At 41.4% G+C, this 24,763-nt stretch overlaps 1 protein-coding gene across 13 annotated transcripts in view; it reads right to left on the reverse strand.

Annotated features, from left to right (window-relative positions):
- The window catches only part of PLCB4 (phospholipase C beta 4), a 418,936-nt gene that overhangs the window by 102,849 nt on the left and 291,324 nt on the right, over positions 1-24,763 (reverse strand). For all 13 annotated transcript variants that reach the window (XM_077872231.1, XM_077872230.1, XM_077872235.1 and 10 more), the window contains 2 exons: positions 3,823-3,902; positions 1,242-1,295 (listed from right to left, as the gene is read on the reverse strand). In XM_077872231.1, coding sequence (XP_077728357.1) covers positions 1,242-1,295; positions 3,823-3,902 — 134 coding nt within the window. The remainder of the gene's footprint in view (positions 1-1,241; positions 1,296-3,822; positions 3,903-24,763) is intronic.

Below are 24,763 nucleotides of genomic sequence, written 5' to 3' on the forward strand. Positions count from 1 at the left end.
TGGGTAGTTCAGTTGGTTAAGTGCCTGACTCTTGATTTTGGCTCAGGTCATGATCTCAGCATCCTGGGATCGAGCTCTGAGTAGCCTCCCTGCTCAGTGGGGAGTCTGCTTCATGATCCTCTCTCCCTCTGCTCAACTGTGCTCTAAAACAAACAGAACTGGGGATCCCTGGGTGGCTTAGCGGTTTAGCGCCTGCCTTTGGCCCAGGGCGCGATCCTGGAGTCCCGGGATCAAGTCCCACGTCGGGCTCCCAGCATGGAGCCTGCTTCTCCCTCTGCCTGTGTCTCTGCCTCTCTCTCTCACTCTCTCTATGTCTATCATGAATAAATAAATAAAATCTTAAAAAAAACAAATAAAACAAATAGAATTAAAAAAAGACACGTAGAAGACAAATCCGGTTCATGTTTTCTTCATTCCTTTATTTTTTTTAAAGATTTATTTATTTTATCTCTAAAATAATGTGCATGAACAGGGGAAGGGGTGGGGGCAGAGGGAGAGAGAGAGAGAATTTTAAGCAGGATCCATGCTCAGCATAGAGCCCCATGCAGGGCTTGATCTCTCTGAGATCAAGACCTGAGCAGAAATCAAGAGTCAGACGCTTAACTGACTGAGCTACCCAGGTACCCTTGTTTTCTTCATTCTTGATTCCATTCAAGTTTATTGCCTTTTCTTTTTTTTCATTGTCACCGTTACCTTGGGCAGAGCAAGGGGAAAAAGTGACAGCTCAGAAGAGTGTATGGTGCCATGGACAGTACACCTAGAGATGAAGTGCCAAGAAGCCAAAGGAATTCACCTGCCCTGCCCACCAGGGAACAGCAAGGCCCAGAATGAGCACCTCTAGACTAGGTACCACACTTCCAAAGACACAGTCTATACACTCCTACTACAGGTGCACAATACAAACTTCTTTAATTTTAGCTAATTTTTGCTCATGGCAACTAGATGAAATACATCAAAATCCTAAAAACCCACTTATTTGAAGATTAAAAGAATATTGCTGCATTTCTAGATGTTCTTCATCAAGGCAGAGCTAATGCTACCAATTCTGAGTAAAAATGCAACTTTACATCCACAAGGGATTTTTTTACAAACTGAACACGGCATTTGATAGAGTGATTTAAACTAAGCTTCCAGAAATATCTTTAGTGAAAGCAATTAACAAGTACTTGTAAAGGGCTCTTTCTTTGGTATCACAAGAGTCGATTCAGGGTATGGAATACAGGCAGAACTGATCGACTTACCTCCTGACTGGAATTTTACCATTTGTGTTGGTCATAAATGCCAATTTCATCCAGCTGGAAAACAATAGTAACAATACTGTTTTAATGTTTCTTAGGAGGAACACTTCAATCCAGTTAAGAACATTAAAAGAAAGTTCATTCAAACAAAGAACATTTATTCTGAAAACAGAGGCAATCATAGAATGTGAGATGAATTTATGGTTGTCAGATTTAGCAAATACAAATCCAGGACTCTCGGTTAAATTTGAATTTAACTGAAAAATACCGTTTTTTTTTTTTTACAAGTATGTTCCAAATGCTGCACAGGATATGCTTACACGAAAAAACTATTACTTATCTGAAATTTAAATTTAACTGAGAGTTCTACCCTATTTGTCCTAGCAACCTAGATGAATTAGAAGATTGGGTGCTTACACTAGGCAAAACAAATTGCAGGTACTTCTTTGGTGACTGGTCTCATCTTTGATTATTGCTCTTTAATAATCTTTACTGAGGTGGTAAGAAATGCAACTGCATGGTGACACCAGCCAGTCTTGTCCTGAGGACCCACGGGGACTCCCATCCCTGTTCCCACTGCAGCAAAGCAGAGATCGAATGACCACCTTCCTTAATTTCCAAGAGTAAGAGAAGTTCATTGAAACTGATGATAAGCAACTCGTTACTTTCCGCAGGCTTTCCAGACACACAGGGACCCAGAATATTTATTTGTACTTTGGGACTAGGGCTGTTCTTAGCCAAACTCACATTCTAATTGTTTCCAGCCAATAATATTCTAAGAACAAGAAGAATGTGACAATTTGGTAAAGTTTCTGCCTTATGGCAATTTCCTAGAAGCACAAGTGACTCCTTCGGAAGGGATATTTTCAAAGACAACAGGAGTGAAGGAAGCAGAAAGCACAGAGAGAAGTCACACAAAGTTGTGGTTTCTGCTGGTGCTTTAGCCCGACGCCAGGGGGAGCTCTGGAGTGCGATGTGCACCAGACTGGGTGGCATGGAGCCTGGCTTTTTGTATCCTGTTCCAGCCCATTATGAGCCCAGGGCTTCTCACCAGGAAGAGGAAGGAGTATAGTCTCCTAGGCACAGAGACTCCCCTGCAGCAGGGGGTAATTCTCTGCAGAGGTGGGCAGGTGTGACCTCTTGATGAACTAAACCTCATGGCAGCTGGTGGATGGGTGAATACCAGCTCTATACGGGGATCTCAGCAGGACATCAATGGGACAGTTAAGATCTGGTGTCCAATATGGATATTGGGGTCCCTCAGGTATAAGTGGGCATTCTCAAAGTCTCAGATCCTCTGGGATTCTATGAATGCTCAAAATGTAATGTCAAATATCCATTGTTGCCCTTTATTTTTAAGAAAACATGACAGAGCAACTGCAGAGGAAAAGGAGAAGCAGCTGCACAACAAACAGGTATTTACAAGAGTAGCTATCCTCTACTAAGATGATGGAATGGAAATTGGAGGGATGGAATAATGATCAACATCACTAATATTGAATGAAAGGGGACTAGGAGCCAGGCACTGGGCTGGGTGTTCTCCAGGACCTCATAATATCTGTGCAGTAATCTTGTGAAATGAGTTATGGTCACCTTCTCCATTCACAGATAAGAACAGTAACATACAAGGCTAAGAACTTGCCAAGCGTCACCCAACCACTAAGTAGGTGGCCAAGCTGGGATTATAGTCAAGAGCTCTTAAAGCACCTGCCAAAGGGACCAACAGTAAGGGTGAAAGTACCCCAAGGGCTGACCTTCCTTCTACTGCCTGACAGTCCAAGCAATCACAGCCTTGGTGCTGGGCCTGGTTGCGAGGGCAGGTTTATTCCTGTAATTTTTCAGCATTGCTCCCTTCTGCACCTACAACCACCTGCCAATGACCCTGTGATGGCAAGCAGCTCCATTCCTCCACTGATTGCTGCCTTTTAAACAGGCTGGGATTTCTCCTTGAGTAAACTTCATGTCACCCTGATGGGATAACTTGGGAAGGGTTAAAAATCTACTCCTGTAATATCCCTCTGGATTTTGGATCCTGTGAGCTGGAGTAAGGCCAATACACTTGGATTCCTAACTGGGTGCTAAACAGTCCCTGGGGCCAGTGCTCCTTCTCGACCCTAGAAATGGGTGCTCTTGTAAGAGCTTCTCTTGGCCACACTCCTCAATTCTCAGTTTCACACAACAGAGGCTCCAGCTATAACAGCAGTACCCAACTATGGCCCTAGGCATGGAGAACTCTATCAGCACTCAGCCTGGGGCCTACAATCCAGAGGATACTGAGGTTATAGCATCCACCACCAACCATTCCTTTCATACCAGTTTTGGGCTATGGCATTCATTGGCTATGGGTTTTCAGACATGCCCTGCCAAGTGGCATGAAGGGTACAGGTGTGTATGGGGAACTTCCTCTCCAGGGTCAGGAGCATGGAAGGGAAGGCACGGAATGTGGTGCCTGGCCATATATTTGTGTGTGTGTGTGTGTGTGTGTGTGTGTGTGTGTGTGTGTGTGTTTTAAGCCTTCATCTCCTAAATCTGACCTTTCACTTTTTAACAGCCAAAGACAAAGAGTGATGTAAATAAAACTCACTGTTTCTTGAGGCAGGTCATTGGACTAACATTGTTGGCTCTGAAGTTATGTATGATTGATCTCAATCCTTCTACCCATTGCTGAAAGAGAAAGAAAAGACATTCCTGATGAGCAAAACCATGGATGCTAAAAATGGTGGTTTTCATTAGATAGCCTGTGTCCATTCTAAGAATAATGTAAACTCTTCTTTTATCTCCTCCCTGTCATAGAGTGATCTTCATTTTGCACACCATGTTTCTTCTTTAATAAACAGCTTTCATTCTTTCCATGAAGATAAATGTAACATCTAGAGCATCATTAAGTACTGGGCTGTCACAACGGAATGCTGCCCCACTGACTGACTTGTTAAACCTTCTATTTGCAGCCTGTTTAAATAGAAATCCTTTTCCAACCACTGGCCATCTTCATTATTTCTAAGCAACATTATCCAAAATGTGATGACATACTTAGCTATTCCCATTTTAGAGGATGAATGCATTCGGGGTTCATCAATTTTATTGTGTGATTCTAGTTCAGCCTAAGAATTTGTTATGTATCTCACCTGTCTGGGATTTCCAGCAGAGCCCTAGAAAAAAGCATGCACTGATTGCCAGGGTATCCAGAGCAAACAGCGAGGGCTTACATAATTTCTGTATAAGGACTTGGACCTCAGCTTTAGTTCATACCAGCACTCCACGGATTTACAAGGAAAAGTGAAGGAAGACTGTACATGGCAGTAAAAGAATTTGGGTCTCGTAAGGACATTCTACTAGCAAAGGGTGGCCTGTGAATAAAGGCCAACTCTGCCCTTGAGTCCAATAACTGATGCCAACGAATGCCATACCAAGTTGCTTAAATAAAGAATCATACTCTTGGCAACAGGCTTTGTAGCAAATTGATACTGGGGGATTAAAACAGAGCAGGGGCCTCCACAAAACCCAGAACCTTACCTTCTTTGGTTTATAGTCTGCCTGCTGTAAATCTATGCTGAGGAAGGGAAAATATTTGGGGATAGATCATAGAACATATGTATATTTTATCTGCATTGCCCAGTACGGTAGCCACTAGCCACATGTGGCTATTGAAATGTAAACTGAACAAAAGTAAAATTCAGTGCCTCCATTTCACTAATCATATTTCAAGCACCTGAAAGCCAGCATGGGGCTAGTGTCTACCACACTGGACAGAGCAAATACAGAACAACTCCATCAGTACAGGTTCTATCAGACAGCGCTGCACAGTATCACCAGGTTTAACACGGTCTAGTGATTGAGTCACTGCAATGGCGAGAGGTAAAGATGGAGTTCTGTAGAGTGTTTGTGGTTTTAACTTATGGTGATAAAATGCAAATAACATTACATTTATCATCTGAACCATTTTGAAGTCAACAGTTCAGTGACATTAAGTGATATTCACGTTATTGTACAACCTTTACCAGCACCCTTCTCCAGAATTCTTTTCTTCTTGCAAAACTGAAACTGTCCCCATTACACAACATCCCCCCCACCCCCGCATTCTAGCAACCACCATTCTACTTCCATCTCTATGAATCTGCCTATTCTAGGTTCTTCATAAAAATAGAATCATGCACAGTATTTGCCCTTTGACAAATTTGACTGGCTTATTTCACGTGGCATAATGTCCTCAAGTCTCAGCCAGGTCACAGCATGTGTCAGAATTTCCTTCTTTTTAAAAGTTGAATAATATTCCTATGACCACATTTGGCTTACTCATTCATCTGTTGATGGCCACCTGGTTTGCTATATGATTATTGGTGGTTATTGTGATTGATGCTTCTATGAATTTGAGTGTACGAGTATCTCTTCAAGTTGCTGCCTTCAATTCTTTTGGGTATATACCCCGAGATAAAATTACTGGATTATATGGTAATTCTATTTTTAATTTTTTGAGGACCCACCATTTTGTTTCCCATGGTAGCTGTGTCATTTTACATTCCCACCAACAGTGCACATAGGCTCCAATGTCTCCATGTCCTTGTCGATACTTGTTCTCTTCTGTTTTGCTTTCGTTTTGGAAAGAGTCATCTTAATGGATGTGAGTCTAATAGAGAGTTTTGGCTTTCCTCTTTTTGCTCTGGTCATACCTAACAGTTTTCTGAAGGAGGACTTAAGAGCCAGAAGAGGTAAATTTCCTACCGCAACTAGAAAAGGCCATTTGCTGAGGACCATAAATAGCATGGAAAGCCTCCTGATGGTGACACCAGGATTCAGAGGGAGGAGGAATAAAGGCAATAGTAGCATTAAAGACACGCTTTATTATTTTCATCATCAGCCTTCACTTCCTCTGTCAGGCTAAATATGGGACTGTAATTCCCTGTGGGGACCATCAGATATCCTGTTGTTGGCCTAACAAACCACAGGCTCACACAGAGTTTCCCAAGAGGAGACAGAAAAACATAAATAATTAGGCTGGCATTCACTGGACAGCATTTTCTCAACCTGAAGGCTTGTTACGTGTTCCAAAACACGAAACAGAGTCCATGGTTTCCTAGGGCAAAGAAACTGGGCAATTTCTGAGACTGTTCACTGGCTTTTTCTGAGCACTCTGATTTAGTTGTTTCTAAAAATAAATTACAGAGATACCAGGCTTTGAGGAGGTTTAAACAACTCATCTGTCTTTTGAAATACAATGCTGGTGAAGAATCCTGTTTATTGTGACAGAAAGGTCTCCAGGAGTGACCTCTGAGGTCACCACTCCAGTGACAGAACTCATGCTTTACTTAGTAGGAAATGCCATTGGAATCATCACAGGCCCCAAAGGGCACCAGGACGAGGAGGTTGTTGCTTTTTCTCTTTGTGATGATGAAAGTGAGGGTCAGGGACCTTGCCCAAGATCACAGAGCAGCTGGCACATGGCTGAGAGGCAGGAAGAACCCTGATGTTTCCCTTCCTTTGGGCTTGTTCACACATCTCCCTCCATGACATGGAAAAGCCCCACAGGGCTTTCTACTCTCTTCCAGGTAATGGATACCTAGCATATTAACACCCAGAGACTCTAGGAAATATGTTAAGCATTTTGTTTTGTTGTTTCTAACAAAGTAGATGAAATGCCAGCAGGTGTCAGTAGAGCCTTAGAGTTTAGCTGAAAAGTTGTACTGGGGTGAATAGATGCATATGAACTTCATTGAATGTTTCCAGATTAAGAGAAGCAAACAAAACAAAACAAACAGTAAAAAACACTGACTTAGATATATTTCTTGAATTGCTGAAAATAAGCACATATGTTAACAGTCTACATAATGCCCCAAAAGGTATGTCTTCAAGCGCAGGGCTGCATGTTTCTAGAAGGATCGTTCTAGAGTATACTCATTGGCTCAGTGGTGACATGTTCATGATAGGATTCCGATTACACCGAGTGCCTCACTCTGGTCCAGTCGTCCTGAGTGGGCTCAAGCAGCCTGGATGTAGGGAAACCAGCCCAAAGGATCAGTTCGATTCAGACGTCTAAATCAGCAGTTTCTACACTTCCCCAGTAGCTTCTTCTCTTCATTTTCTAATCTTTTCCAATTCTACTTTAAAGCTTATGTCAGACCTTCCAAGGAGAAGGGTGAGAAAGGTCCTTTCAGGGACTCTGTGGCTAAGCTGGATGGTTTAGGGAAAAAGGAAGGAGGAGGAGAAACTGCCTCTAATTTCCCCCTAGTGACTTACAACCTCTCCTCTGGGACTCCTTGTTCTCACCACGCAGGCAGGCGTCATTGCCATTTTCCAGGCAAATGGCTTGGCCTCACCCTTTACCTGTCTCCTCTGTCCCTGGGACACTGGGACCATCATGGACAAAACAATCCCTTTCCCAATGAAAAAGGCAGCACAGGCGGCACAGACATAACAAAACTAAACAAACAAACAAACAAACAAAAGTGTATTTGCACAGGGCGTATACATCTCTTTATCCCTTTAAAAACATCTGGGAGGGTTGGTTTGTTTTTTTTTTTTTTTTTTTTTAAGGCTGTGAAAGCAGTATTTTGAACGTCCTTTGCAGAAAATGTAAGGCAAAAAAGTATACAAAAAGAAGTAAACATCCCCCCCCCAAATCCCATTACTGACATGAAGAGCTAGCCACTGACATTTTGATATTTGAGTTTTTAGCTTTTTTTTTACACAGACATAACTTTGTCATCCTAAAATAACTAGTCCCACTGCTTGCCAGTCAGCACCACCTCAGGTAGACTTGTTCTTTAAACTCAATCTTATCTCTAGATTTTGTTCCAGAAGCATCCTTTTCAATCTTTACTCAAAACAGCATGCTGTCAAAGCAAAAAATAACACAGGCCCTGCGATACTCTCTAAGTATGCTACATACTTTTTTCTCCAAAGGGAAGACTCAGTGTCATCCTCCTTCATCTTCTGGTGTGTGATGTTTTGTTCTCAAGGAGGATACTGGCAGAAGTGGCGGAGTCCTCTTAACTAAGTCTGTTCTGGGACACCTGGGTGGCTCAGCAGTTGAGCATCTGCCTTTGGCTCAGGTCATGATCCTGGGATCCTGGGATCAAGTCCCACATCAGGCTCCCTATAGGGAACCTGCTTCTCCCTCTGCCTATGTCTCTGCCTCTCTGTCTTCTCATGAATAAATAAATAAAATCTTTAAAAAAAACAAAAATGAAGTCTGCTCTAAGTTAACTACAGACTTCTTAAGCAGAGTGTAGTCCAGGGACTAGCAGCATCACCTGGGGATTGTTAAAAGGCAAATCATGAGGCCCTATCTACGAAATCTGTCTCTAGGGCTGGGGAAGAGAAACCTGTGTGTCGGTGAGCTTTCCAAATAGTTCTTTTGCAAATTCACATATAAAAGCACTGTTCTGAACCCATGCCACTCAGTAAAAAGTTTAGCTCCTAGAACAAGAGCATCAACATGTCCAGATGGCTGGTTAGAACCGTAGAATCTCAGGTCTCATCTCACCCAGACCCGCTGGATCAGAATTTTCATTTAATAAGATCCTGGGGTGACTCATAGGCACATTTCAGTTTGAGAAGCACAGGTCTAGAAGAGGGGTCCTTCCCCACCTGGATATTTACTTCCGTTGCCCTCCTAGAGAGATCTAGTTTCCTAGATCTCTGGGAGCAGAGATTTCTCCGGGAAATCTTTGGTTTTCTATGGGAGCCGATGGTTTCCTACAGGGTCCTGGGCTGGGATATCTGGTCTTCTAGAAAGGATCTTGGGAAGAGCTCTCCATTCCTGATTTACTTTGTTTTTGTCAGATACCTTCCTACGTGGGCTGAACAAATCTGCATTCACTAGAAGGGAAATTGTAACCTATACACTTTGATTCAAGTGCTTGCATGGGGGTGGGGCAAGATGGTGGAGGAGTGGGGGTCCTCAACTCACCGGGTCCCACCAACTTACCTGAATCACTTTCAAACCATCCTGAAAACCTACAAATTCGACCTGAGATTTAAAGAGAGAACAGCTGGAACGCTATAGAGAGAAGGGTTTTTGCTTCTAACAAGAAGCTTATTCTTGACTCAGCCCGCTCACACAGCTACTCTGTACTGAGCAAAATGACTAGAAAGAAGAACTCACCACAAAAGAATGAGAAACAGTACTCTCAACCACAGAGTTACAGAATTTGGATTACAATTCAATGTCAGAAAGCCAATTCAGAAGCACAATTATAAAGCTAAGGATGGCTCTGGAAAAAAAGCATAAAGGAATCAAGAGACTTCATGACTGCAGAATTTAGATCAGGTCAAAATTAAAAATCAATTAAATGAGATGCAATCCAAATGGGAAGTCATAACAATGAGGGTTAATGAGGTAGAAGAAAGAGTGAGTGAATAGAAGACAAGTTGATGGCAAGAAAGGAAGATGAGGAAGAAAGAGAAAAACAATTAAAAGACCATGAGGAAAAGTTAAGGGAAATAAATGATAGTCTCAGAAGGAAAAATCTATGTTTAATTGGGGTTCCAGAGAATGCCGAGAGGAGCAGAGGGCCAGAAAGCATATTTGAACAAATCATAGCTGAGAACTTCCCTAATTTGGGGAGGGAAACAGGCATTCAGATCCAGGAGACAGAGAGGTCCCACCCAAATCAATAAAAACCATTCAACACCTCCACATTTAATAGTGAAATTTGCAAATTCCAAAGACAAAGAGAAAATCCTTAAAGCAGCAAGAGACAAGAGATCCCTGACTTTTATGGGGAGGAGTATTAGGGTAAGGGCAGACCTCTCCACAGAGACCTGGCAGGCCAGAAAGGGCTGGCAGGATATATTCAGGATCCTAAATGAGAAGAACATGCAGCTAAGAATACTTTATCCAGCAAGGCTCTCATTCAGAATAGAAGGAGAGATAAAGAGCTTCCAAGATAGGCAGAAACTGAAAGAATATGTGACCACCAAATCAGCTCTGCAAGAAATATTAAGGGGGACTCCGTAAAAGAAAGAGGAAGCCCAAAGAAATAATCCACAAAAATAGAGACTGAATAGTTATTATGATGACAATACATTCGTATCTTTCAATAGTAACTCTGAACATGAATGGGCTAAATGATCCCATCAAAGACACAGGGTTTCAGACTGGATAAAAAAACAAGACCCATCTATTTGCTGTCTACAAGAGACTCATTTTAGACCTAAGGACACCTACAGCCTGAAAATGAAAGGTTGGAGAACAATTTACCATTCAAATAATTCTCAAAAGAAAGCTAGAGTAGCCATCCTCATATCAGGTAAATTAGAATTTATCCCAAAGACTGTAGTAAGAGATGAATAGGGACACTATATAACACTTAAAGTGTCTATCCAACAAGAAGATCTAACAATCATGAATATTTATGCCCCTAATGTGGGAGCTGACAAGTATATTAATCAATCAATAACCAAAGACATACTTAACCATAATAATACACTAACTTTAGGAGACTTCAACATGGCACTTTCTGCAAATGACAGTTATTTTTTTTTAAGATTTTATTTATTTATTCATGAGACACAGAGCGAGAGAGAGGCAGAGACATAGGCAGAGGGAGAAGCAGGCTCCATGCAGGGGGCCTGATGTGGCACTTGATCCCGGGACTCCAGGATCACACCCTGAGCCAAAGGCAGATGGTTAACAACTGAGCCACCCAGGTGTCCCCTGACAGATCTTCTAAGCACAACATCACCAAAGAAACAAGTTTTTTTTGTTTTTGTTTTTGTTTTTTTTAATTTATGATAGTCACAGAGAGAGAGAGAGAGGCAGAGACACAGGCAGAGGGAGAAGCAGGCTCCATGCACCGGGAGCCCGATGTGGGATTCGATCCCAGGTCTCCAGGATCACGCCCTGGGCCAAAGGCAGACGCTAAACTGCTGCGCCACCCAGGGATCCCCGAAACAAGAGCTTTAAATTATACACTGGACCAAATGGATTTCATAGATCTATACAGAACTTTGCATCCAAATGCAACTGAATATACATTCTTCTCAAACACACATGGAACTTTCTCCAGAATAGACCACATACTGAGTCACAAATCTCTCAACCAATACTGAAAGATTAGGATTGTCCCCTGCATATTTTCAGACCATAATGCTTTGACACTAGAACTCAATCACAAGAAGAAATTTGGAAGAAACTCAAACACGTGGAGGTTAAAGACCATCCTGCTAAAAGATGAATGGGTCAACCAGGAAATTAGAGAAGAATTAAAAAGATTCATGGAAACTAAAGAAAATGAAGATAGAGCTAGCTGTTCAATATCTATGGGATACAGTAAAAGCAGTCCTGAGAGGGAAATACATCTCAATACAAGTATCCCTCAAAAAATTGGAAAAATCTCAAATACACAAGCTAACCTCGTACCTAAAGGAACTGGAGAATGAACAGCATAAAACCTACACTAAGCAGAAGAAGAGAGTTAATAAAGATTCGAGCAGAACTCAATGAAATAGAGACCAGAACTATAGAAGAGATCAACAAAACCAGGAGTTGGTTCTTTGAAAGAATTAATAAAATACATAAGCCATTAGCCAGCCTTATTAAAAACAAAGAAGACTCAAATTAATAAAATCACAAATGAAAAAAGGAGAGATCACAACCAATACTAAAGGAATACAAACTTTTTTAAAAACATATTATGAGCCAATAAATAGGCAATCTAGAAGAAATGGACACATTTCTGGAAAACCACAACCTACCAAAACTGGAACAGGAAGAAATATAAAACCTGAACAGGCCGATAACCAGGGGGGAAACTGAAGCAGTCATCAAAAACCTCCCAAGACACAAAAGTCCAGGGCCAGATGGCTTCCCAGGGGAATTCTATCAAATGTTTAAAGAAGAAACAATACCTATTCTACTAAAGCTGTTTGGAAAGATAGAAAGAGACAGAATACTTCCAAACTCGTTCTATGAGGCCAGCATCACCTTGATTCCAAAACCAAAGACCCCACCAAAAAGGAGAATTATAGACCAATATCCCTGATGAACACAGATGTGAAAATTCTCAACAAGATACTAGCCAATAGGATCCAACAGTACATTAAAAGATTATTCACCATGACCAAGTAGGATTTATCCCGAGGATGCAAGGCTGATCCAACACTCGTAAAACAATCAACGTGACAGATCATATCAACAAGAGAAAAAACAAGAACCATATGATCCTCTCAATAAATGCAGAGAAAGCATTTGACAAAATACAGCATCCATTCCTGGATCAAACTCTTCAGAGTGCAGGGATAGAGGGAACATTCCTCAGCATTTTTTTTTTTTTAATTCATGAGAGACACAGAAAGAGAGAGAGAGGCAGAAGCAGGCTCCATGCAGGGAGCCCGATGGGATACTCGATCCCAGGTCTACAGGACCACACCCTGGGTTGAAGGCAGTGCTGAACCGCTGAGCCACCTGGGCTGCCCCATTCCTCAGCATCTTAAAAGCCATCTATGCAAAGCCCACAGCAAATATCATTCTCAATGGGGAAAACACTGGGAGCCTTTCCCCTAAGATCAGGAACATGACACTCTTACCACTCTCACTACTGCTATTCAACATATTACTAGAAGTCCTAGCCTCAGTAATCAGGCAACAGAAATAAATAAAAGGCATACAAATTGGCAAAGAAGAAATCAAACTCTCCCTCTTCACAGATGACATGATACTGTCTATAAGGAACCCAAAATACTCTGCCCCAAGATTGCTAGAACTCATACAGCAATTCAGCAATGTGGCAGGATACAAAATCAATGCCCAGAAATCAGTGGCATTTCTATACACTAACAATGAAACTGAAGAAAGATAAATTAAGGAATCAATCCCATTTACAGTTGCACCCAAAAGCTTAAGATACCTAGGAATAAACCTAACCAAAGAGGTAAAGGATCTATACCCTATAAACTACAGAACACTTCTGAAAGAAATTGAGGAAGACACAAAGAGAAGGAAAAATATTCCATGCTCAGGTATCAGAAGAATTAATATTGTGAAAATTTTTATGCTACCCAGAGCAATTTACACATTCAATGCAATTCCTATCAAAATACCATGGACTTTCTTCAGAGAGTTGAAACAAATAAGATTTGTGTGGAATCAAAAAAGACCCTGAATAGCCAAAAGAGAAAACCAGAGCCAGGGGCATCACAATGCCAGATTTCAAGTAGTACTAACAAAGCTGTGATCATCAAGACAGTGTCGTACTAGCACAAAAACAGACACATAGATCAATGGAACAGAATAGAGAACCCAGAAATGGGCCCTCAATTCTATGGTCAACTAATATTTGACAAAGTCCAGAAAAGACTATTTACTGGAAAAAGGACAGTCTCTTCAATAAATGGTGTTGGTAAAATTGGACAGCCAATTTTGCTGAAGAATGAAACTAGACCATTCTCTTACACCATACACAAAGATTAACTCAAAATTGATGAAAGATCTAAATGTGAGACAAGATTCCATCAAAATCCTAGAGAAGTGCACAGGCAACACCCTTTTTAAACTTGGCCACAGCAACTTCTTGCAAGATACATCTATGGAAGCGAGGGAAACAAAAGCAAAAATGAACTATTGGGACTTAATCAGGATAAAAAGCTTCTGCACAGCAAAAGAAACAGTCAACAAAACTAAAAGACAACCTACAAAATGGGAGAAGATGTTTGCAAATGACATATCAGATAAAGGCCTAGTATCCAAAATCTATAAAGAACTTATTAAATTCCACACGGAAGAAACAATCCTATTATGAAATGGGCAAAAGACATGAACAGAAATTTCACCAAAGAAGACATACACATGGCCAACAAGCACATGAGAAAATGCTCCCCCCATCACTTGCCATCAGGGAAATACAAATCAAAACCACAGTGAGATACCACCTCCCACCAGTGAGAATGGGGAAAATTAACAAGACAGGAAACAACAAATGTTGGAGAGGATGTGAAGAAAGGGGAACCCTCTTGCACTGTTGGAGGGAATGTGAACTGGTGCATCCACTCTGGAAAACTGTGTGGAGGTTCCTCAAAGAGTTAAACCTTACAATCCAGCAATTGTACTGCTGGGGATTTGCCCCAAAGATACAGATGCAGTGAAACGGCAGGACACCTGCACCCCAATGTTTATAGCATCAAGGTCCACAATAGCCAAACTGTGGAAGGAGCCTCAGTGTCCATCGAAAGATGAATTGATAAAGAAGATGTGGTCTATGCATACAATGGAATATTACTCAGCCATCAGAAACGACGAATACCCAGCATTTCCTTCGATGTGGATGGAACTGGAGGGTATTATACTGAGTGAAGTAAGTCAATCGGAGAGGGACAAACATTATATGGTTTCACTCACATGGGGAATATAAAAAATAGTGAAAGGGATTAAAGGGGAAAGGAGAGAAAATGAGTGGGAAATATCAGAGAGGGTGACAGAACATGAGGGAACTCTGGGAAAGGAACAAGGGGTAGTGGAAGGGGAGGTGGGCGGGGGGTGGGGGTGACTGGGTGAGGGAACTTGACAGGATGAGCACTGGGTGTTATAATATACTATATGTTGGCAAATCGAACTCCAATATAAAAAAAAATATACAGGGGAAGCCTGGGTGGCTCAGCGGTTTAGCGCCGCCTTCAGCCCAGGGCATGATCCTGGAGACCTGGGATCAAGTCCCACATCGGGCTCCCTGCATGGAGCCTGCTTCTCCCTCTGCCTGTGTCTCTGTCTCTCTCTCTCTCTGTGTCTCTCATGAATAAATAAAATCTTTTTAAAAAAACATATATATATATATATATATATATATATATATATATATACACACACACACAAAAAAAAAAACTGCTTGCGTGTGGAAACAAGAGGAGGCATGATGCTACAGAGATTGACTTTCACCTTCCCTATGTCTGTGCTGTGAAAATAATCAGTGGATGGTGCCATCTAAGATGTTTAAAATATGGGACCTTCTCGTTACCTGTTACATAAACCCTGATCCATGCAGAGGTTTGGTGTTTGGTTCAAGTTAAGAAAAAGTCAAGGCCTATCTCAGTTGGCAATTCTCAATGTGGCTCATTGCTCTAACAGTTAACTGGTTGTCATTTGCTTAAACAACATAAAGCAGGAATTTATGCAATCTGAAATACAGATTTCCTTTGTACTGTGAATTCTGGTATAAGACTCATTTTCATTGATGGGGTTCAGGGCAGGCCACCCCAGAGTGTGCCTCTTTGGCATGTGGATTATTTTAAACTGAATACATTCAAGGCCTAATAAACTCAAGAAGAGCTTTTTACCTCTCTCTTAACTGCCTAAAAGAATTTAGATAGAGGCCTGTACCAGGAAGAGAGCTATTACCAAAGATAACTATTTTTCTTTCTCTTTAAAACAAGACAGTCTTCTCCATGGGGCAAGACATCATTTGTTTCCAAACATTTGTCCTTCCCATCTTCCTGCAAATTGTCTTCCTTGCCTTTAGCCCCAGATCCTTACCCTCTTCTCCTTAGGTCAGGATGGCATGTACACCTAATTACCTGATTGCCAGAGAGCCTTTCCTGTCTTGTGGGGCTCCTGTATACACGTAAATAGATTTTTCTCCCGTTAATCTCTCTCTTATTAGAGGTGGGTGTCTCAGCCAAGAACCCAGAAGGGTAGAGAGAAATTCATTTTTCCTCCCATAAAACCATGCACTAGAGGGAAACTCTGAAGCTTTTCAAGATTTCCACAGGATTTAATGCTGCAGTAAGACAAGACTGCAAGGTGCTTAGAATGTAAAATTGCAACATTTCACAAATCTCCAGATGAATAATCAGAATGGAGTAACTATATCTTTATATTAAACTAGACACTTGGTTTTCAGGAAGGCATTTGAGCTTCAGAGAGGCTTATGAGACTGTAGAGGCAATGCAGGTAGAACCCTATGTGTTTTCTCTTACACATAAGAGAGTCTATACATATAAGGGTCTATACATATAAGGTGAATCAAATGATTTCAGTTGTTAGGATAAGATATTAGCTGCCATTAAATCGTCAGTACTTAACTTCGAAGACAGACCAAGTGAAAGACATTTCCAGCTGGTAAACTATTATCAGAATACTATGTGGATATTACTTAGGGGTCAGATTAATAGTTCCCAGAGCTTGTTGTACCCTGGAACTCCCCGCTCCAGGGAAGTTTATAAGACATTTCAGAAGCTTGGATGCCTCTCCTGGAGATTCTCATTCACAATCTGAGCATAGTTGGACCCTCAATCTATCTTTCAGACACTGTCGATAATTCAAATGTGAATCTACAGCTTAGAGCCACTGAACCAGACGATGTGTGCTACATTTGGTTTAGGCCAGTGTTTTTCAAACTTTAACATGTATTGTGTCACTTGGGAATTTTGTTAAAGTACAGGTTTAGATTCAATGAGTCTAGTGTCTGTGCTAAGGAGTCTGCATTTCTTACCATCTTCCAAGAGATGCCATGTGGGCTAGCTTGACTTCTGTGCTCTGTTCACACAAGAGTGGCAGTGTTTGTACATTATTTCTGGAAAAATCACATACCTGGTATACCATTAAGAAGTTCCACCAATGAAAAAGCAGCTCTACTCTCCTTTATGCCAGCTTTTCTCAAGTGGTCCCCCGATCAGCAGCACAAGCATCCTAAAGGAGTTTATTCGAAATGCCAACTCTCAGGCCCCACTTATAATCTACAGATTCAGCCACTCTTGGGGATGGGGCCCAGAAATCTGCATTTTAACAGGCCCTCTAGATGATTCTAATGCAACAATTACATTATGCTAGTATCAGAGCATCTGGTACTCATCATGGATAAAGATAATTGAAGAGCATGTGGAGGTGGCCTCAGGAGGATAGGCTTGTCTGGTTTTGTTTTTAAACAATTTAATTGAGGTACAATTTATATATAATGAATGGCCTATGAGCTTTTGATTCAAAGTTTTCAAATGCTAACTAAGCATCCTTTGGGTGAGTACTGCCAATGGAGACACATCGAATTTTAAATCTTCATTCCCCTGTTTTGGATTAAATTCACATACACATCCCTGTGTGTGCTGAAGTATCGTAAAGAAAGTTACAGGCATGACAAAAGCAGAGCAGCAGCCAGAAGGAGGCTGGCTAAAAGGATTTCCACAGACACAGCAAATTCAGTTGCTGGTAATGTTCCAGGATCTTAGTAGGCAGCAGGAGATGGCCCTGCAGGAGCCAGTTAGAAATAACAGCTCCCCTGGATTGCAAGAGAGGTGCAAGCACAGAATCTGGACAGGCCGGGCCTGGAAGCCTGGGCTTTAGGAAGAACACTTAATTAGATAACTGGTGCAGAAATCAGATGGGGGCCTGTTTCTCAGAACTAGGGTACTCATGCCACCACTGGTCCAGGGATCAGGCATGAGCACCAGAGCTGCAGTCAACAAAGCATCAGGACTAACTACAGGCCAAGTGTCTGTGTTCCTAAAGTCTTGTTCCCAGTAGCTTTTGTCCCAGGGCTAAGGTAGGGCCTGGCCCAGGGACTGACCCAGGGATTACCAAACCCCAAGGGCAGAAACAGGAGAGCAGAGAGGCTAATGATTTAGGCAGGACTTGACATAAACAAAACAAAAATTCACATTTGTACCCTTCAAATGCGCTCATCTAGGATGCTGAATCCTCTCTAAAATTAAATGGGAGCAGATCTACCAATGTTTGTTTATCACAGACCAACTTCTACATCACGTTAAGAAGAAAAAAATAAAACAATTTTCCCTTTTATATCAACAACTCCGGGTGATCTCCTAAGGGGAGAGAAATGGAGGTCGAAGAGCATCAGTCACAAGGATATATCCATGACAATGCTGGAAACTCCCTCCTGGCCTGGGACAGAAGGCAAACAGGCAGACAATGACAGCATTGAAGGCAAGAACAAACCAGGCAGAGAAACCTGAAAGCCACCACAATTGTTACCTAGAGAGAGGAAGAGTGCAAGATAGAGGCTGAAGAGTCTCATGTACAATAAAGGAATTCCACTTGCAATCCCAGATACAATCCAGTTGATAAACCCAGAATGAAAGGGGAAATTAGGGAGCCCATGATGACCAATAGTGAACTACTAAAACTGGGGCCCAATCATGGGGATTTTGCAGAAAGAAATCCAAGGTCAGTAGAGTGAACAACTCAAAAGACTAATCACAAAAGCCTTTGGGAAGTCAATAAGAATTCTGATAAAATTTTCAAATCTCCAAGAACCTAGAGAGGAGAGAAGAGAAAAGGAGGAGCAACCAGGGCCCTTTTTTTTTTTCCTGAGATGGTAATGAGTGTCTTCCAGAAAAATAGAATTTTTTCATTTGCTGTTCTCTGCCTTTGAGAAAAGCTGATCAAGGTAAAAGGAGGAATGTATTAAGTTCCATCTGGTTCTTAAATCACCTTCAGAGCATTGGGAGTGAGTATCTGGGCAGGAAATAAGGGGTCATAGATGAGTATGTGTGGCTGTGTGTGAAAGATAAATCTGGCTGGGCCTGTATAATATTTTTGCTTTCCTAGTCAAGATTAGTTTAGTCACTTATAGACAGTCAAAACAACCTGTCAGCCTGGCTGGTTATCTTGACAACGGTAGGTAGTTAGGTCAAAAAGAACCTCTAAATAGTCCTAAGAAATGAGAGAACACTGTGCTGTTCTGGGTCATCATTCAGAAGCCCAAGTGTCAAATTCCCCTACCAAACGGGTTTCTGTTCATTATCACTCCAAGAGACAACTTTTGAATTACCTAAGACTGCTTTTATCAATACCCTATAAAATGTCCTATTGCATCCATAGCACCTTGTCTCAAGTAAGCACATCCTATGCCAGATATCTACTCCAATAAATAGACTGTTGAAGGGAATCAAGATACACCACCCCCCAAATATGACACTCTAGTATAAAAATTATTTTGAGCCGAAGGAATCTGAATTCCTGAAATCCCTTAGCTTACTAAAAAAAGCAGGGCCTACCTAAAAGAACCCCACTGTCATGAATCCCTACTCAGGAGCAGCTCTAAATTTCCCTTCTGGAAGACAAAAAGTTGGCTCCACACACAGAAATTGTCACAAAATTCTCATGTCGATCTATTCTCCTAAGGACCCATTTAACGCTCCTAAAAATCATTTGCTATCCTAGAAGTGGTCTTTTGCTTCCTTTCTTTCCCTTAATAAGAGGATATACAAACTCCCAAATAGCCCTGATCCTTGGAGTATTTACTTCCCGCTGTGAGGCTCCATGTACATAAAATTAAAAATTAATAAATTTGCATGCCTTTTCTCTGTAAATTGGTCTCTTGTCAGTTTATTTTGCAGATCCAGCTGAAGAGACATGAAGAAGAAAATGAAGTACATCTATACATTCAGAATACATTAATGCCTTATGTTCACTTGTGCTTACAGACTTTGAATGATTAACACGATGTTCTTTCCTGACCCAGGTTAACAGAGCAGCTCTGTTCCTACAAACTGCAGAACTCATTCAAAACCAAAATGAGATATTTGCTTTATTTTATGTGACATTTTTTGGGAACCGCATGGAGAAGTCTAAAATAACTGAAGAATTTTAAGATTTTAAGAAAACCAAGAGCATTCTGTTCTATGCCAGTCAGAAGCCAGCTTTGTCAAAGTGCATTTTGGGGCTCAACTGTCAAATCTGCAAAATCCTGGTGGTAAGAGAAGTATCAACAGTTGGTGCATTAAAAGGTATTCATGAAGTTGTTTCTCTGGTGGATGCCTGTACTTATAATCCCTAACATCACATTCCTCCTGACATGTGCCAGCTAATGACACTGGCAAATTAAGCCCTGCCAAAATGAATACTATCTTACCATGCAGAGGCCCTGTGATAAATATAATCAATCAAGGAGCCTCTGGCACTCTGGCCTAGAGTTATCAGCCTGTAGCGCTCATCACCTCAAATCTAGAGGTACTCCCATAAACTAAATAGGACTTTCAATAAAGGATACTAAAAATACCTAAATCAGTGTGTTTCAGTTTCATTGCCTTTCTATCCTTTATGGAAGAGTTTCCTAACCGTCCCAGGTGACAAGAAAGGTGGTGATGGGGGTGGGTCGGGGGGGGGGGTTGGGAAATATGGCAGCAAGAAAAAGGAATAAAAGAATATGTATGTAAGGATGAACCAACGAATGTCTAGATTATGCTGCTTTCATATTTCTGGAAAATGTTGGGCCAAGAATGCCTCTATGACATTGTTTGTTGACTTTTTTATGCAAAGCAGTAGTTCTGGAAGAGTTTCATTTCTGTAACTTCAATAGGCAAAAATAAGGACATTAAAAGAAAAAAAAGGTTTGGAAAATAGCTGAATACCACTCTTCCCTTGCCACCTGGGTGGAGATTCATACCAGAATAATAGTGCTTCATGGAATGCTACAGTAAAGAAACCTAACAAGGCTTTCTCATGCTTTGTTGACCAGACACCCTCCTTTAAATATAGGCTCTTGTGACTAATGTATTTTGCAGACCACCAATTTGGGAAGTGCTACTATATGATTTCAGCTCCCACAGATAAGGACATTAACTTTAACCTCAAAAGTACAGTAAAATCTTACAATGTTCAGGGGGAAGTCGTTGGTTGGATGTAAAATGAATTCAATGCCTGGGTTCAAGATACCAGCGCTGCCGCTTACTGGCTGTGTGACATTGGGCAAGTTACTCAACCTCTCTGGAACTATTTCTTCCCCTGTAAAATGATAATAACTATGCCCATCCCGGACGATTGTTCTTAGAATTAAATCAGATCATATATGTCAAGCATTTTGAACATTATCCTGTATTCAGTATAAACTAAAAACTTCCACTGGTACTGCTCTTATTATTAATTATCGGGGATCATCAGCCAACATTTCTATAAAGGGCCAGAAAATAAGTATTTTAGGCTTTAAGAAGGCCACATATGATGCTGTGTCATATGGTTTTTATGTTTTGTTAACAACTCTTTAAAAAGGTAAAAGCAGTTCTTAGCTCATTGGCCATACCAGCTCAGGTTGATGATGGCTGGGTTTGGGCTCCTGGCTGCACTTTGCAAGCCCCCAACTGTGATCATTAAACTTGCTCCAGATCATAGTGCTCAGAGGTGGCAAGGTCTCATATGTGAGGTGAAGTTCCTACCCATCTCCTCATGCATCTTATTCTTTCAAGATCAGAAAACATACAAACACGTATAGGCTTGTTTTACACATATACTATGTTCACAATGGCAACTTCTACCAGCAGTGAAAACTGGAGCTATGTGGTAAGTAGAGAAGCAATTTAAAGCTAGTGACAGTTTTCTCTCCCAGGGGCCAAAGGGTGAAATCCAAACTTCATATTATGCTTCTGGAGCAATTAGAGTAACTCATTTTGCATTCCCTTGGTGGAGTCATTTGATAACACTCACAATTAGGGCAAAATGAGCTGCTCTGGGCTAGGCCTAGAGCATAGAGGCTCTTCTTAGGAAACCTGTCAAGCTGATGAAACACAACAGTGAGAGCTTGAGAGGCCCCTGCAATGAAAACCTGTCCCTCACAAAGTCCCTGCATTCTGCAGAGAGGCACCCAGGGGGTTGGAAGGTTTCTAAGGAAATACTGGTAACACCAAGAAAATCCACCTCAGAGATCATAGAGGTTTACCATCTTAAAGACCAAGAAAATGTACATGATAAAAATTTTATATGATAAAATACAGTACATTAAACTCTATAAACAGTATGAGCCCAACTATGTATAAAAGTAATTGTGTGAATTAAAAAGACACGCTGGGGTGGCTGTAGGGAGTGGGGAACGGGGTTTCCTTTGTGGGAAGGATGATACATTCTAGAACTAGACAGAGGAGGTTGTTAACACTGTGCTCTACTAAATTGTCCAGTCACTTTAAAGTGGTTCATTTTACACTATGTGAATTTCACTTCAGATTAGGAAAAAAAAAAAAAAAAAAAAAGACATGGAAGATGGGGTAATACACTCTTTGGAGAAGGGTTATTTTCTTTTCTTTTTACTCTTCTGCACTTTGTACTAGAATGTAGTAGAAGTACTTGTTTTACCATGAGCAATCCTCCTCCTGTGTTCAGGAAACACCAGTGAACTGTATAAAAACGCATAGTCCATGCAAATGTGTATAATGACTGCCAGTGTGCTCAGTGTTGCTGCAGAGGAGGGCTCTAAGCTATAGCTCAAAGCTTCTTCCCCACTTTGCTCCTCCCACAACTCCAAGGAAACCTCACTGATTCAGATGAGAAGACTCCCTAAAAGGACAATAAAACCTATGTTAGCTCCGACTCCCAGTTCCTGAACATACACTTTGACAAGGAGGTTTACTTTTAAGTAAGTTTGATGCTGTGAGAAATGACGGTAAAAATCCACCCTTGACTAATAATTAGAGGATTTCAGAAGAAAATATATAGGTGTTTTTATTTATTTTTAATTTTTCTTAAAATTTGAGAGAGCGCGAGCACATACATGTGTGAGCAGGAGTGGGGCAGAGGCAGAAAGCGGCGGGGGGGGGGGGTGGAGGAAGCAGACCCCCTGCTGATCAGGGGGCCCTACACAGGGCTTAGTCCCACTACCTATGGGATCATAAGCTAAGCCCAAACCAAGAAAGAGTTGGGGGCTTAACCAACTGAGTCACCTTGCACCCCAAAGAGAGATGTTTTTAGAATGCCAAGAGGCTAAAGATGCAGACACAGGGACATCCAGGCCAGGGCTGGTCCACAGACAAGTCCCAAGAGCTCTTAACTACTGAGTGAGCTCCTTTGAATTGCAGGATCCACAGCCAGTCCCATGGCATATACACTCTTAGAGAACATATTTTAAACAAATTCACGGTCACTTCCCCACTCTGTCCCAAAGTAACCAGGCCCTCACTTTCTGATAACCATATCATCACACTGGCAGTTAATCAGACTTAAAATCTAGTCTTCACCTTAGCTTCTCTAACCTCACCCAGAAACAAACCCTCTTGATTCCATATTCAGAGGTTTCTCAGGTCTTTCCTCCACATGTCACTGGTTACCACCCAAAACAACTGATTTTCTTGAATTATATCTCAGTACTTCTCAAACTGTAATGTGCAAAGTACCTACCAGACCTTGTTCAAATGTAGATTCTGATTCATCAGGTCTGGGGCAGGGCCTGAGATTCTGTTCTCACAAGTTCCCAGGTGATGCTGCTACTGCTGATCCAGACAAGACTTTGAGGAGCGATGCTCTCAGCCACATGTTATTACCATGTGTTGATCTTAGAATATAAAGACTGTGTTGCATCCCTCCTACAACACAAGGCATGACCTTCTGTTACCTCCCTAGAATCTTCAGGATGGACTCTACGTCAAGTATCTTGCTTGGCACTCCCAGTAGGGCATATGTTTAGCCTGATTTTCCAATTTCCCAATCAGAAGTGTCCACTCCAGTCTCCACACTGGATCTGCCATTGCAGGGGCAATAATTTCTGCTTTGAATCTTCTCATGTGCTAACCCCCATGTGCACAGCCTTCTGTCTTCTGGTGGACTGCATATCTACACTGTAGATATCACTGTAACAGGACCAGCAGGCCCTCCCTCTGCTGGGAGCAAAGTCCTGCCTCTTTTATGGAAATACTTACTCTCCCACCCCCCCTCCCCTGCTCCCCAACCACAGAACCTCCTATCTTAGCAGTTTGCGGACTGGCTTTGGAGATGGTAATATGGCCCAGATTAGGCTAGGGACTTCTACATAAATACAAGTGTCCTCCAAAGCAACTAATCTGTATCCTCCTTGGCATCTAGTATACTTTTTCTTGAAACAGATTTCTAAGCTCTTAAAGGAGAAAATAACCTCAAAGTCACTTGGCAAAACTCCCTACTTTTATAAATGAGAACAAAAAAGCCTATGTAGTAAAAATGATTTATCCAACCTGAGAATTCATCAAAAAGTAATTCTTGGATGAGTAGCTGGATAGAAGAAGGTAAAAAGGGGGAAAAAAAAGACGGGCATCTTCATTTATAATGTCAATGAAGTGAACACATTAGGTAAATATTAGCATTCATCTTAGTGTAAGTATATTCATATTGTATGCTGGCTGAGGTCTAGAGCTAAGGTTCTCAATGAGCGACAGACAGGTCTGTCACTGGTACACATGGTGTTTAAAAAAATGAATATGTTTGTCAACATTTTAACATCAGGAGATTTCATGTAAAAAAAAAATCCAGATGTCTAGAATCTTATGGAAAAAAAACTACCATCTTCAACCATCTAGCAACCTTAAGAGCCATATTCTTACATAGTTGGAAAATTGTCTGGAAATAGGTAGATGCTGCCCTCCACCCCCGGAGGGTATATTTACCCTCCAACTTGTTACTGTCTATACCTTCCCTTATTTGTCCTCACCTGGACCTCCTTCATTATTCACATCATCTTCCTGGCTTCTGTAGGCAGAATTTGCAACCTGTGGTCTAAAGGAACTTGGTCGCATGTAGATAAATAACTAAGTTCAGGGATGACAAAGTGCCACCATGGATGAGATACTGAAGTACTGAGTTCTGGAACAGATGGTCTTTAAAAGTAGAATGAGAACCGAGGGAACAAGAG

Source organism: Canis aureus, chromosome 26 (assembly GCF_053574225.1).
Source record: "Canis aureus isolate CA01 chromosome 26, VMU_Caureus_v.1.0, whole genome shotgun sequence".
Taxonomy (NCBI): domain Eukaryota; kingdom Metazoa; phylum Chordata; class Mammalia; order Carnivora; family Canidae; genus Canis; species Canis aureus.